This window comes from Leopardus geoffroyi, chromosome D2 (genome assembly GCF_018350155.1).
Source record: "Leopardus geoffroyi isolate Oge1 chromosome D2, O.geoffroyi_Oge1_pat1.0, whole genome shotgun sequence".
Classification (NCBI taxonomy): domain Eukaryota; kingdom Metazoa; phylum Chordata; class Mammalia; order Carnivora; family Felidae; genus Leopardus; species Leopardus geoffroyi.
This window is the reverse complement of record NC_059334.1, coordinates 24,339,387-24,355,458: the sequence shown is the minus strand read 5'-3', so window position 1 is coordinate 24,355,458 and position 16,072 is coordinate 24,339,387. Positions and strand designations below refer to the sequence as shown.

Genomic DNA, 16,072 nt, shown 5'->3' with positions numbered 1-16,072 from the left:
TGAAATAGTACAGTATTTAATAGCCTAGAGATCTTAGCTTCTTATATCTGTGCACAGAACTTATTCTTAAAATAGATTACTTTTGTGCTCAGATGTGGACTGTAAAATCATTGGTAGTATTAGGTTTTTGTGGCTTCCTTAAGGCAATGCTTTATAAATTCACTGTTATTTTTCACAGCAAAAAAAAAAATATGTTGATATCTATTGAAAATGAAGTATACGTCTTCACATTTATGTTTTAAACTAGCCTGCCTTTTTCTGTCTTTCTTAGGCCAATGGAAGCATTGTTGTGAAGAACTTATGAAAATTGAGATTATGTCACCACGGAAACCACCTTTGTTCTTGACAAAAGAGGCGACCTCAGTCTACCATGATATGAGTAAGTGGGGTTTGTCTTTTCTAAGCTTCGGGGTAACAAAAACAACATTGTCCATACTCAAGCAGCTTATTCTATTGACATTAAAATGCTAAAATTTTCAGGGTGCAGTCAAAACGAATGAAAAAAGACTATGATTATAGACTGAGGAACTCATGTTTAATAGATGAATTAATACAAAATTAATGAATACACATTTTTCATAGTTTGAATGCTTAAGATCAAACAAAAATGTTAAGGCTTCAAAATGAATAAAGGTGCACTGAAAATAAATATTAGCTGAGTAGCTGATGAAAATTCTGAAAATGTGAACTTGCAGATTCTAAAATATAATCACGTTCTATAATTTTTTCTGTATTTTATTAAATTTGTTTTAAAGTAATGTTGATAAATGAATACTAGTAAACGGAAGTGTTCTTTCATCTCAGGTCAAAAATTTGGTTAAGTTTAATGCTTTGGAAAATTTTAAATTTCTAGACTCATTAATATTCCATTTTCCCACACTTTGAAGGGTAATTATTTATCTTTGTAGGATTGCCTGAGTGAACAGTGCTGTGAACACAGGTCAACACTAAATTCTAGTCTGTTTTGACACCAATATGTACTTTACACTTACTTTAAAATGTTAGATTAAAAATGATAGATTTGGGTTTACACATTTGAAAATACCAGTGATTCATTTAATAGACATTATCTCTATTCTCTTATTTTTCCCAAGGAAAAATTCATCCAGAACCCTTATCACCAAAATGTTTCCTTGGGTTTCTGGTTTTGGAATTTTTTCTCTATGAACAGAGACTTTTGCTAGTCTACAGGAAAGGATACTAATCCAGTTACATTTGTCCCAGTTTACATATCAGGCTTTTGTAAAAAGGGAATCCACTCTAACCTAGAAATCAGAATAGATTTTAAATCCAAGAAAAGTTATTTAATAAGTACTTAATCTACAGAATTGAAAAAAAAAATCCTGATGTAACTCTACTCCTTTGAAAGCTGAGTTTTACGCGTTTATTTAGGAACATTTACGCATGTGCGTGCATGTGTGGCGCACAGTGAATGAGCTCCTTAGTTTTTGGTTCTGTTGGTAGGGGAAGGGTTATTTTTACAAGCAAATGCTTAAAAAAAAAGAAAAAGAAAAACAACTCCAAATCACTTGCTTATCCAGTGTGTTTTGATGACCGTTATAGATGTTGGTTTAGAAAACAATAACTGACTCAAAGTGCACACAGCTTCTGAATTTTCCCCATGCATTTTCTTCTCAAAATCATTACAGGCATTGATTCACCTATAAAACTTGAAAGTTTAACTGAGACCATACAAAAAAAACTTGAAGAGACAAATGGACAGTTTCTTATTGGTCAGCATGAAGAACCCTCACCACCTCTTTGGGCCAACCTCTTTGATGGTAATCATGAAGTGGTTATCCAGAAAAAGGTGTTATCTCCTGCAAGCAAGCAGTTACATGACGGGAAAGGGAAAAAGAGACGTGCTCCCCTTCCTCCTTCTGATAAAGCTCCATTCAGCTTAAAAACACAGAGCAACACAGATCAATTGGTTAAGGACAACTGGGAAAAAACAAGTGTATCTTGGGCCTCGCCTTTGGATACCAAGTTATCAACCCTAATGCATCACTTACAGAAACCAATGGCTGCTCCTCGAAAACTTCTCCCTGCCAGGAAAAATAATTTAACTGATGGCAAACTCACAGACACTAAAACCAATTTTGAAGCCAAGCCAGTGCCAGCTCCGAGGCAGAAATCTATCAAAGACATTTTGGATCCTCGATCATGGTTGCAAGCACAAGTGTAGAAAACCCTTAATGTATAAAACATTTAAGAAAATCTATAACTGTTAGGCTTAATTCAGAAGCACTGGTGATATAGTAATACATAATTATGTTGGTAAATATGATAGTGATTTACATCAATAATTAATAAGCTATTAGGTATAAAAAATGTTTTATAATGAAGAAATGGATTTCTCTTTTACTTCTGATTTTCAGAACGTAAGTGATTTCCCCAGTAGAGTGCAAGAGGCAGTTTCTAGACAATATCCTAATTGTTGGAAGGGTTAATTTATTCCTAAATTAGTACCAGCAGTGAGCAAGCACTAGGCAGAAGAAGGCATTAAAATTTCTTTGGGGAGAGACTGTCTAGTAACTTAAAATGTGTTAAATCTGAGCCATATTCTCATTGTGAGAATTTTAATACTAATGGAATGTTTCAAAAGTTTTATTCAAACCACAAATTATAGAATCCACCCAAGAAAATTTCTTCTTAGCATTCTGGAATTCTCATCTAATGGTTCACTGGCTCTCATCTATTGTTTAACTCACTAGTTAACTCACTGACCTTTCAAATTCCTGGGATAAATTTTGGAATATTAAATTCTTCATCTTTAAAGGGGATTTATAATGTGCTATTCAAAGTTGTTTCCTTGATGAGCCCTGAAATCCTGTTGACATTAACTCATAAAGTGAAGCATAACATTTATTAGTTTAGAGAAAAGGTAAATGAAATGTTCTTTATTTCCACTTTTCTATGCATGGTGCTAATTTCCATTGTGACATTGGAATTTGGGGAAGTGAGTAGCTGATTAACACCTTAAAATTCATTTAATGCTTATTTAAAAAGCAGATGGCCGATTGAAAAATATCAGAAAAGTTGGCCATGATAATAATTTTCAGAATTAATCCTTTTAAAACATTTTAATTAAATTTCCTTTTTTCTAGTAAGGGTTGATGTCTGCTATTGATATTATTCATTAAAAGTCATATTCTTACAACAATGACATCGGAATCATTTCCATAGGAGGTAATTTCCATAGCAACTAATCACAGTGACCCAAACAGGATTATGAAATCAACAGCAAGAGGATGCATACCTTAAGGAACAAAACAATCCATTTTTTAAATAATAATGATTCCTCTAAACAAGAACTGAACAGTTTTAAAAATCAAGTCAGAATTTTCAAATAAAACAGTTTCCATAAGGTGTCAGCAACAGCACCAAAAAATGTGAAATCACACTGAACCCTAAATGTCATTGCAAGAAATAAAAATTCAAGAATTAAATTACTGGCCTGCGTATAATCTCTAGAGATCTTTTTAAAGCTCATGAGAACTCTATTTGGATCAGAACTACATTATTACAAAGTAAAATGAACACTTGACAAAAAATAACATTAATTTAAATGGAGCCTTTCATTATTTTTAGATAGCAGTCTTTTTTCATTTATAGAGAATGATGTAACTGCCAGGTTACTTTTGTGTTTGCCCGGGCCTCCTAGTCAGAATTGCAACTCGAGGGAGTAATGATACAAAAGGTCTCTTGTGACCAGGAACACCAGGACAGACATAGTATTTGATGAGAAGGAAGCCCCGTATGCATGCCTTAGAGGGTGTAGAGACAGTCACGTGTATGAAAACCTGCAAAGGTAGGATTAATTTGTTTTTTCTAACTAGGAGGCTCTCCTCAATGTCTGTTGTGGTTGCCAAATCAGTAAAGGACATATTAAAAATCTACAGGATATTATGGTTTGAATTTTTGTTTATTTTTTAAACCTCACTGCTGTTTTTGACAGCATTTGTGACTGTCATTGTCACTAAATTATTGAGCTAGAAGATGCTGCAGGCAAAATTGTTTCTGAAACTGGCATCTAAGCATTTTTTTTTTTTTTTTTAGTGGAAGCCTTCCTTATAACAACCGGTGTTAAAACTTCCAAATTATATTCTTGTCATTTCCTCATGCATATTATATCAAGAAAGATTTAAGGTGTACTGGAAAGAGAATGTACTCCTAGAGAACCTACGTAGCAGTTGTGCCCTCAGTGGGGCACTTTGAAACAAGGCTGAAGCCCTTCCTGCTAGAACCGTCTACGTGAAGCCTGACCAAGGGCCACCTCCCTCCCGCAATTATTCAGGCCGTTTCTGGGGGCCCGTCTCACTGTACGCTATGCAGCCTTTGCACTCAGGCTGAAGTTTCCAGCTTCACTTCCTTTAACGTTGTGCTCATTAAATGTTCATTCACTTCCCCCCAAAAGGTATAATACAGAGTTGGGGCTCCCTCCCTTCCTTCTTTCCATCTTACTCCCTTCCTTCCTTCCTTCCTTCCACAGTTAAAAAAAAATCTAAAAATACTTAAACACTTTGTCAAGGAGTTCGTCAAAAGAAGTATTTGTTTTCGCATTTCCTAAACCGGAAGTTTATGACATATAAAAATATGCCGTGTAATGAAAGACATTTCAGCTTTTTATGAGCTGGCTTTTCACATTCTTTGTCCTTTTAATTTGTTTCTTGATAGATGAAGACCATAAACCTGAAAACAAAGAGTTAGCTGTCAGATCTTGATAATAATATTATAATTAGAGAAAAAAGAATAGATATTTTATGATATTATGATAATTCTGGTGATCTGAAGATAATGTCTTAGAAAATTACATTTACATTTCAGACTCTGGGATGTAAATTACAACAGCATTAAGATAGTATTATTTTTACTTGCTACAAAGTGGTGAGCTTTTTATTTAAACATCTTGCCAAGGACAAAGAAGGCATCTTGTTACTGGAAACACACACCTCCTAAGGTAAACAGTCTTTCAAAATATCAGGCAGGCCAACTCTTGGGGAGTTTGGTTAAATCCTCCTTAACTGTCTTCAGTGCCCCCTGACTTCTTTTAAATGGATGTGCATGTATGTGGAAAACTGATTCCATTTATTATAAATGCCTTGTCTTTACCCTTTAAGATCCTACTAAATACATTTTTCTAGTATTTATTAAAAATGGAAGCTGCCTTGAGTTAGAGACAATTCATCTAAGGTAGGTTAAGCAGTCAAGTATTTCCTTAGGCTTATGTTCAGCACCTTAGTCACCTACTGAGAAGTTAATTAATTCAGTCCAAAATGAAATTATAGGGCAGTTTGATGCAATTTATGTTAAATGCCAGTTGAATGTAATCACCTGTGTTACCATGAATGAGGGGCAACTGTACTAGATAAAGTGCTATACCATGAACAAGAAGATAAATGCTTTGGCAGGAAAATATCTGTCCCTGTGGTCAGAATTTATCAAAATCCTTGTCTTTTTAAAGAGTGAATTATTGAACAGTAATTAAACTTTAACTGATGACCATTTATACAGGGATCTATTAGTCTTAAACTATAAAGTAGACAGAGTTGACTTTGTGCACTTAGATTTCAAAAGCATCACTATTTTTAAATGTTTACATGTTTAATGTAACTCTGCTAATAATAGTCATGAAAAAGCAGTTTATCTGGGATCATGCATATTTTTAGTTAACACTAGAAAGGGTATTACCTTTGAAGTTTTAAAAGACTTCATTTGAAAATATGGTAGTGTGTGTTATTTTCTATGACATGCTTGTATAATTGGCATTTTTGTAATTTTTATTTTATTTTTTTAAAGTATATTTATTTTGAGTGAGAGCTCGTGCAAGCGGGGGAGGGGCAGAGAGAGAGAAAAAGAGTATCTTGAGCAGGCCCTACACTATCAGCGTAGAGCCCCACATGGCACTTGATCTCAAAACTGTGAGATCATGACCTGAGCAGAAATCAAGAGTAGGAGGTTTAACCTACTGAGCTACCCAAGCGCCCCTGTAATTTTTATTTTTTATTTTTTATTAATTTTTTTTATGTTTTATTTATTTTTGAGAGAGCATGAGCTGGGGAGGGACAGAGGGAGAAGGGGACAGAAGATCAGAAGGGGGCTATTATGCACTGAGAGCAGCAAGCCTGATGTGGGGCTCAAACTCACAAACTGCAAGATCATGACCTGAGCCGAAGTTGGGTGCTCAATGGACTGAGCCACTCAGGTGCTTCTCATTTTTACTTTTTAATTAAATGTAGGTCAAGTATCTGGATTAAGACATATTCTATTATCGTTATCTATATATATGGTTATCTATATGGATACACACACACACACACACACACACACACACACACACACACACACACACATATATATATATATATATAAAGTACCAGTGATTGGTAAGGAAGCCAAGGTCATGTGATTAAAACTTCTATACATTAAAAGAACTGATTTATGAAGACATTTGCTTGATTTTTCTTTAGATACCCCTCTGTGCTACATTGATAGAAGTAAACTCTTGTGAAGTCAGTTTAATCAGAGAAAGACATACCCAGTAGCTGGTGCTTCTTATTATAAGACTAATATTTGATATCCTACGTATAACTAACAATTATTAAAATGTTTGTATATAATCCTTCTTATAGGATACTCTTTTAAAAATCTACTCATATAACCTTAGCTTTAGGCTACTGATGCAGAATTTGCCCAGAGCTTTAGGTCACTCTAATGATAAATTAGGGACCTGGGATACTCAGTTGCTGTAGCCACAAGGAGACTCCTTATTGTAATGTACCTCCCTCAGTGCTTAATTTATTCCCATGGAGCTCCTCAAGGGAGGGGGAGAGAAATGAACAATCCTGGCTCAATTATATTATTTCAACATTTTATTTTGAAATTGTGAAGCGTGACCAGAAATACTTAACATTTCATTTTAGGAAAAGCTTCTCTTTCTCTGAGGAGATTTATTACAGAGGTATTTTTATTAATCTGAATATCGGAAAATACCAATCCTGGCGTGTTTGATCATTAGAAAATTAGGCAAGATCATTCCAAATCTTACTGAAAATTGTTTTAAATCACAGCAGTTTGCTTTCGGAGATATGGTAATCTCTTATTGTAACTACTAAAGGAGAGAGGGATTGAAAAGACCTTGTATGTACATAATTGTGCCATGTCATAAACATGTTTCAAGATTATCAAAATAGAATGTCTTAAACAAAAAGCAGAATCAGACCTATAAATACAAAGGACAAACTGATGGTTGCCAGAGGGAAGGGGGCTGGGGGCATGGACTGAATGGGTGAAGGGGAGCGGAAGACACAGGCTTCCAGTTATGGGATGAGTAAGTCATGGGAGTGAAAGGCATGGCATAGAGAGGACAGTCAGTGATACTGTCATAGCCATGCATGGGGACAGGTGGTGGCTACACTTGTGGTGAGCACAGCATAGCGTATAGGCGTGTCGCATCACTGTGTTGTACACCTGAAACTGACTAACGCCGTGTGTCAGCTATACTCACAAACATTTTTAATAGATTTTTTGTTGTTGTTGAGAATGGGTACTTTCCTGAGTGTTATATTTTTAGGTTTGTTAACTCAAAACAAATTTTCTCTCTGTGCGTGGATATATTTTTGTTGTGGATTTTGTTGTTTGTTGTGGATATATTTTGTTGAATTTAGCCATCTTAATAAATGCTTTTAATTGGTTGTTGGCAATTTTAGTTTTATATTAAAGAGGAGAGAGTGTTAAGAGTTATCCATCCTCTTAGCTCAAGCATTAAAACATGTTTGTATAAAATGTAAAACTATAGATACATACATATACTCTGTTAAGTCTTCAATCCAGATATTTTCAATTAGTTTTTGAAGATGCTTTTAAAAGTATGTCCAGTGCTGGCGGAATGGAAGTCCAGACCTCTCCACAGCCGACAGAAAGCGTCCCAGCCGCACTCCAACCTCCCCCCCCGCTCGGCCCATTCCTCTGCTGCTCTCAGCATGTGGACTTGCCTCAACAAGTTTCTGCTTGCTCATCATTTTCTTGTGCTAGCCCCTCTGCCTAGAATATCTTTCCTCCCTGTCTTCTCCATGAAATCTTCCCTCAACCCACAGCCAGCAAGTTTCATTCATTCTTCAAAATGGTAGCACCTCTAAATTCCCCAAGACTTCATGCCCTCTTCAGTCTCTCCACCTAGGTAGTTCCACTCCCTTTGTGCTTTATATCTATGTCTGCGGCCTAAGCCCTTGTTCATAGTGTTGTGTCCTGCTGCATAACAAAGTACCATGAACTTATCAATTTAAAACAACATCCATTCATTATCTCACTTTTCCTTAGATCAGAGGTCTAAATGGGCTCCACTGGTTTCTGTGCTTGGGATCCCACAAGGCCGACATCAAGGTGTCCACTGGGCTGGGTTCTAATCTGAAGCCTCTGGGGAAGATCTGCTTCTAGCCTTATTATTCCTGCTGACACCAGAATTGTGTATTGGTCAGGGGTCACTCTCAGCAACTGGAGATCACTCTTCAGTTTTTGCATCTGGCCCCCTCAATCTAACTTCAGCTCATTAAATTTGCTCACAGAGGAGTTGAATCCATTGGATTCAAGTCTGTCTTACTTTTCCATCCACTACCAGCTGGGGAGAACTGCTCTTTACAGGCTTATGTGAGTATATGCAGCCCGCCGGGATAATTTCCCTTTTAGTAATTCACGGCCCACTGATTAGTAACCTTAAGTACATCTGGAAAAATCTCTTTTGCATTTAATATCGCATAATCATGCGTATGCTATATTCATAGGGCAGGAAGTCTTGGAGTGCCATTTTAGAATTCTGCCTACCATAAATTAGATTTTTCAAGGACAGGAAGCATGTCTTATTGACCTTTTAACCCTGTCATGGTGAAATGATAAGGAAGGAATATTACTGGGTAATTATGTGTAGGGCATTGTGCTAAGTACATGAATTAACTTCCTAGCCCACTAAGCAAATGTCGAAGACTTGCCCTGGGTCACACTGCCTGGTAGCTGAGAGTATAGACTCTGGAATTAGACACGGATTAACTTGAGTCTACATGACCTCGTTGTATGATTTGGGGCTTTTTTTTTTTTTAAACCTCATCTAAGGTTTTTTTTTGTTTGTTTATTTGTTTTTTATCCTTTAATGTAAAAATAATATTTGCCTTGGGGCGCCTGGGTGGCGCAGTCGGTTAAGCGTCCGACTTCAGCCAGGTCACGATCTCGCGGTCCGTGAGTTCGAGCCCCGCGTCGGGCTCTGGGCTGATGGCTCAGAGCCTGGAGCCTGTTTCCGATTCTGTGTCTCCCTCTCTCTCTGCCCCTCCCCCGTTCATGCTCTGTCTCTCTCTGTCCCAAAAATAAATAAACGTTGAAAAAAAAAATAGTATTTGCCTCATAGGATAGTCATGATTATTAAATTAGATAATACATGTAACACAAAGCCCAGGGCCTGGCATATAAATTCTTACCTTGTTTCTATAGTGTGCCATATAACATTGTAACATACATAAAGAAAGGAATGAGAAGATATAGCTGATATACACACATGCATTCATATATTCTTCTTTTTGTTTTTAATGTTTATTTTTTTATTTTCAAGAGAGAGAGACAGTGTGAGCAGGGCAGGGGCAGAGAGAGAGGGAGACACAGAATCCAAAGCAGGCTCCAGGCTCTGAGCTGTCAGCACAGAGCCTGATGCGGAGCTTGAATTCACAAACTGTGAGATCATGACCTGAGCCGAAGTCGGATGCTCAACCAACTGAGCCACCCAGGTGACCCTGCATTCATATATTCTTAAAAGAACTTTGGGGCGCCTGGGTGGCGCAGTCGGTTAGGCGTCCAACTTCAGCCAGGTCACGATCTCGCGGTCCGTGAGTTCGAGCCCCGCGTCGGGCTCTGGGCTGATGGCTCGGAGCCTGGAGCCTGTTTCCGATTCTGTGTCTCCCTCTCTCTCTGCCCCTCCCCCGTTCATGCTCTGTCTCTCTCTGTCCCAAAAATAATAAATAAACGTTGAAAAAAAAAAAAAAGAACTTTAACCCAGCCCCATGTTTCACTTCATGTGAACATGCTAGACTTACAGTACCCAAAAATGTGTTCAGATTCTTGTTGTCCCTGTATTAGAACCCTATGTAAGGCACTATTGGGACTTACAAAATTAAAAAGAATACTTATTCTAGAGAAGTTCATGTTCTAGTTTGTAGGACAAACCATAAGGTGAATTACTGTTTGAACTCGCATTCCATATATCTAACATTAATATGTCTGTAGAAAGACCTTTAAAACAATCCCTATCTATCATCAGTGAACTGGAGGAATTAGTTGAAAAGATAACTCATAAAACAAAAATAGGTGATAAAAAGAGAATTCAGTATAACACATCTAATTTTGTTATGAGAGATCAGAGAGGGGTATGAGAACTTCCACAAAGCAATTTTCAACAAGTGTAAAAGCCCTTGTATCTTTACCACTAAACTGAGGTAAGCAGTGCAAAATTATACTCTGAATATCATGGGGCAATGTGAGAGCAAGTCATAATGGGAAGATTGTTCAAATCTAGGAGAAATAAGGAAAATAGGAGTCAGTTTAGCCAGTAGGTTCCCGGAGGAGTTTAATTTTACAGCACTCAAAGTTAAGGGGGAGTGTAGTCATGGAAGTTGTGGAAAGGAATGAATTGGATAAGGCAGTGAGTCTATTTTTAAGGTAAAAATCCACAGAACATGATAAAGAGTAAAAATGGCAATAGGGGAAAGGTAGGATATGTTGGACCACAGGCCACGAACTTGAATGTCAGTTCAAGAAAACAAGACAAACTTAAGAACAGTTGACATCAGGAATAGAGTTGGCAGAGTTAGTGGAAAGAGAATGTGGTTTATAGGTTGGGAGAATTGGATTTTAGTCTTTGGTTTACCATTAACCAGCCATGTTGCCTGGGCAAGCTATTTACTAATCTGCTCAGCTTTCCTATCAGCAAAACCACTGAACTGACTGTTGGTATTTGTCTCATACGAATCTAGAGAGCCCCAGGCTCCTGAGTTGGTACCCCTAGAGGTAGCAACCAGAGAGGGTGATGCCAAGAGAGTGAGCCTCTGGTTCTCCCTTGTCTAATTCAGCTAGAGCAGCTCCAAGTAATCTGTCTTCTGTTTTAACCCTTCAGGGTGGTATCATAAGAGTCACCATTTTACAAATGAGCAATTTAAGGCACAGAACAATTAAGTAACTTGCTTAAGGTCTTGTGGTGAGTGAGATAGGATTTGAACGTCACCATTCATGATCCAAAGTGAGTGTTCAATATCCTCATTGTACTACCAGCCTCTAACAAATGTGAAATACAAAAAAAAAAAGCATTAGGAAGTTTTGCTAGAGTGGCCTCCAAACTTTTTCCCTAGTGATGTGGTCACTTGGTATATCCCTTTGTGTTAAAGCCCCAAATGAAAATCCATTTCATTCACAATAAGATCTGGCCTGTACTATTCTGGACATGATGCTTGGCCCTGGGAGGCCTTCAGGAGGGACCTGGTTATGTATATGTGAACCTTGAATCTACTACTAAGCTGTGGAACTCATTTTAATGGACATATGAAGGGTAATAAAAGATAAATTTCATCTAAGGAAATCAGGGAGAAGAAGTAGTATTTGAGCCAGGCCTTGAACGACAACAACAACAACAACAAACTGGGGCAATTTATTGAAAGGCCACTGGAATCTGGAGTGAAGGAAGCCTTAGAAAGATTGGGCAGAACAAGTCAGGGTCTTCAGCAGCATGAAGACTGAAAGAAGAAAGTCATGTTCTTCTAGATTGTTAGAATAGTCTTTTAGAGTAGTGACTACACCAGCATATTAAAACTGTTTAATATTGGGGTTACAGATAAATACAAATAAAAATTCCCCTCCCCTTGAATATGGACTTAGTGATTCACTCCTAACTAACAGAATATGATAGAAGATGATGTCATGTGACTTGTGAGGCTGGGTCATAATAAGGATAGCTTACACCTGAGCACTCTCTCTTGGATAACACGCTCTGAGGGATGCCAGCAGCCACACTCACACGGTCCTGGAAGAGACCCACGTGAAGAGGAACCAAGACTTCCTCCCAACAACAAGCACCGCCTTTTGAGTGAGCCATCTCAGGAGCAGATCCTCAAGCCCAGGTATGACCACAGCCTCCTGAGAAATTCCAAGCCGGAACCAGCCAGTGACTCACTTCCTAAATTCTTGACCCCACAAGCTTACAGTAAGATAATAAATGCTTCTTGTTTTAACCAGTAACTTTTGGGGGGGGGGTGTCATCTGTTTCCATAGCAATAGATGACCTTAAAAAACATGAAACTATAGGGTATGCCAAGGGCTGGCAATGGTTTAATTGCACATGGTTGGGGATTAGTGAGAAGGAGTCAGATGATTAATGGCCCTGAATGTCAGACAGACGTGCCTTCCATTTAGTTTCTGGAGAAATCTGCCATGTGGGCTTAATACATCCAGATCACATCTGACTTAGTCTCTGTTAGAGCAGTGAGGGTAGGAGTGGCTACAGTTGGTATTGGGGAGCATGCTCACCATGTCTCTAGAAGAAAAGGAACAGTAGCCGGTAGGTGCCTCCACTACATGTTAAGTCCATGGATAGCAGGGACTATTTTTCAGTCATGCTTTGTTAATACAAAGGTGCTGGGAGGCTCAAGCGTCCCCTGGCTTTATAAAAAAAAAATTTCCTTTGAGAAAAAAACTTCTACCATGTATCCAGGTCACTAATGTGACACCATTGACTTGATTCTTCTTACCTACCAACCTCCTTTCGAGGAGAAGGTGATACTTTAAATTGCTTCCACCTGTGACATCTTAGCATGACTGAGTTTATCAAATTCTCTTTTCAGTAGGCAAGAGGGAAGGAGAAACCTGAAGGGTGTGAAGAGTGACACAGAGAGGTGAACAGATTAAAGGGGGGAAACATTCAGGGGCCCAGGGCAAACCTCATTTACATGTGTCCACACCAAGGGTTCTGAATGGAATCCATGATTCCTACTCCTCTCAGTGGGAAATTCAACTGTACTTTTTTTTTTTTTTTTTTTTGGTTTGGGTGTTTTTTTTTTTTTTCATGATTTGTATTACCAAAAGTGTTTTTCAAATAGTCAATTGTGAGAGCAAAGCTGACATCATTCCCAAATGAGTCACTCAAAGTTTCTTCAGGAAATTATAATAGTGTGCCCAGTATCCTTCAACACCTTTGCTATATCATTCAGCAAGGCATCCCAAGATATTAAACTCAATAAAAATTCAGAGATATGATTTCACTTTAGATTGATTTCAACCCAAATCAATTACTAAAATAAAATGCTTAGAGTGGACAGTCCAGAAAATGTTGGACTAAATGTACCACAAGCCTTATCAACACCAGTGAAAATACTCTGTTGTTTAATTTTCTGCCATGAACTTCCTGGGAAGTAGTGGATAGCTAGGACTATTAATGGAATCGGGAAAACACAACATGCATTCGGCCAACACTTTACTAGTCCCCATTCTATGTGGGACTCTGCCAGCTGCCTGGACATGTGAAGACGAGGATGAAGGCTGTCCTCCCGGAGGATACAGACATTGATATCTGTCCTCCTGGAAATTATAGACTAGTTAGATTGATTCATGGGATTTTCATTGCAGTGTCAGAAAAAGACACAAGTAAGTTTCTGCTAGGTAACCAGAATTAAAATGACAAGTATACAATACTATGCTTTTGTTTCAGCAGCAGAACCCCTTTTCCAAACCAAATCTCACATAGGCCTTTTAATACACATAACAGATCACAGCGCAAGTACTCTGGAGTGGAAAGGGAGTGAGGAGCATGTGGCCTCTGCAACCTGCTTTCTACTCATCCCCCTAGCAGTCCCAGAAGCTTCTCTGTAGGACCTGGGGGTTTCCCACACCAGTTTGAAAACTGCTGGTCTAAGGCACTCCTGGAGTCCTAGGTGTTGCTAGACAGTCTAATTTAGAAGCTGATGAGCTTTAAATTTTTAAAAAATGTTTATTTTTGAGAGAAAGAGAGAACAAACAGGAGAGGGGTAGACAGAGAGGGAGACACAGAATCCAAAGCAGGCTCCAGGCTCTGAGCTGTCAGCACAGAGCCTGAAGTGGGGCTCAAACTCACAGACCATGAGATCATGACCTGAGCTGAAGTTGGACACTTAACCGACTGAGCCACCCAGGCGCCCAAAGTTGATGAGCTTTAGATTAACTCCTCTTTTTCCTTTTTTCAATTAATTGGCCTTCTAGAAACTTATATTTTGACTGCTCAGTACTAGATTACTCAATAGACAGCACTAAGCAAATCTCAGTCCAACAACACGTACGAGAGAGAGAGAGAGAGAGAGAGAGAGAGAGAAAGGGAGAGAGAGAGAGTCCAGATTTTTCAATAAGAAAAAAAGAAACTATATTAATTCCAGCATGCATGTTAAGATTTATATTTTATGGGTTGGTATCATACTACCGTTTTAAAATTATATAAGGTAGAGGGAAGAGGGCACCAAAATCTCCAGTATCTCCCAAAGGCTTAAATCCTCACCAATTAGCCCTGAACTGATTCCTGGGACTATGAATTGAGGAGAGAACATATCTTATTAACCCATGCATGTTTTTCTCTCACAGGGCTAACAGCCATGTCCCCTATGGTGCCAACTCCCCATTCCAGTTAAGAGACAGAAGAATGCCAACATGTTCACTGTGTTCTTTTCCTCCATGGTCACAAAGTCTCCACACTTGTCTCCTTTAAATCCAGAGAATGTTCCCTCATCAATTCTGTTTCTAGTAAATCGCTCACTTGACTCGTCCTTCTTTGGCAACACTTTACATAGATATGTAGAGAGGAAATCTTTTATTTTTATTTTTTTTTTATTTTTTTATTTAAAAAAAAAATTTTTTTTTCAACGTTTATTTATTTTTGGGACAGAGAGAGACAGAGCATGAACGGGGGAGGGGCAGAGAGAGAGGGAGACACAGAATCGGAAACAGGCTCCAGGCTCTGAGCCATCATCCCAGAGCCTGATGCGGGGCTCGAACTCACGGACCGCGAGATCGTGACCTGGCTGAAGTCGGACGCTTAACCGACTGCGCCACCCAGGCGCCCCGAGAGGAAATCTTTTTGGAACCTCACAATATCCAAATGCATTAAGTAGAAGCTTTAGCTGAAATTTAGACTGTTCCCCTAAGTGAAACAAGACAAGTACAAAACACACACATGTTAAGAGTAGGTGAGAATGAGATCCCCGAGGAAGGGGAGTTAGGCACAGAGAAGAGAAAGGGGAAGGGGCAATGGCCTGGCTCCCTCCCTCAGTCAGTGCTATCTCACAGTCTCCATCCATGAACCTTGGGTTGACTCTCAGTGGTGCTGTCCTCACTGACTGGCCTGAGGCCAGTCAATATAACTCTGCTACGCCCCAGACCCATAGGACCTTCTTCAGAGGGTCATTACAAGGATTTGGTGAGAAACTTTCCATAAAGCTATCTGTAAGTTTCCAAGAAAATAGTAAGTGTCCAATAAACATTAGGTACTAAGGCTATTATTATTGTCCCACCACCTGAAGTTGTTCTAATCACGAAAAACTTCTGGCGCACTATTTAGGAAAGAGCCCAAAATGGCGTGGCTGCAAGGTGAGGATCCAGTGGTCATATGCATCTGCAACATGAATTCTGATATTAGGTTAACCTGGACTCTTCCTAAAGGAACCAAACCAGGAGCTCCTCCTTTGAGGTCTCCCTGCCATTTGACAATGAGACAATGTCTTTGCCAGGAGCATTTTTTGAATCAGAGTCAGAGGAATTGATGCAATCAAATGCTCACTTGCTTAGTACGCAGCACCCAAGTGCCAGTCAACTTGGAGAGGCTGCCAATCAAAAATGTGAGTTTTTATTTTTACGATGAAGGTCTTATTTAAGAATAATTATAGATGCGAGGGATGGCAAGCTAAATTATATGATGAAGCAAGAGTCATCTGAAGTTGGCACCAAAATCAGAATCGTGGGTGGAAAGTTAATTAGAACCAGGAGGCAAAAGCAAGAGGAAAGACATTAGCAAGATTTCTGGGAGAGTTGG

General features: G+C 38.7%; 1 protein-coding gene across 3 annotated transcripts in view; it reads left to right on the top strand.

Moving 5' to 3' along the window:
• RTKN2 (rhotekin 2) overlaps window positions 1-3,449 on the top strand; it is a 72,633-nt gene extending 69,184 nt beyond the window's left edge. For all 3 annotated transcript variants that reach the window (XM_045437538.1, XM_045437539.1, XM_045437540.1), the window contains 2 exons: window positions 272-379; window positions 1,650-3,449. In XM_045437538.1, the coding sequence (XP_045293494.1) occupies window positions 272-379; window positions 1,650-2,185 (644 nt within the window). In that variant the 3' untranslated portion in view covers window positions 2,186-3,449. The remainder of the gene's footprint in view (window positions 1-271; window positions 380-1,649) is intronic.
• Window positions 3,450-16,072: the final 12,623 nt, after the last annotated feature.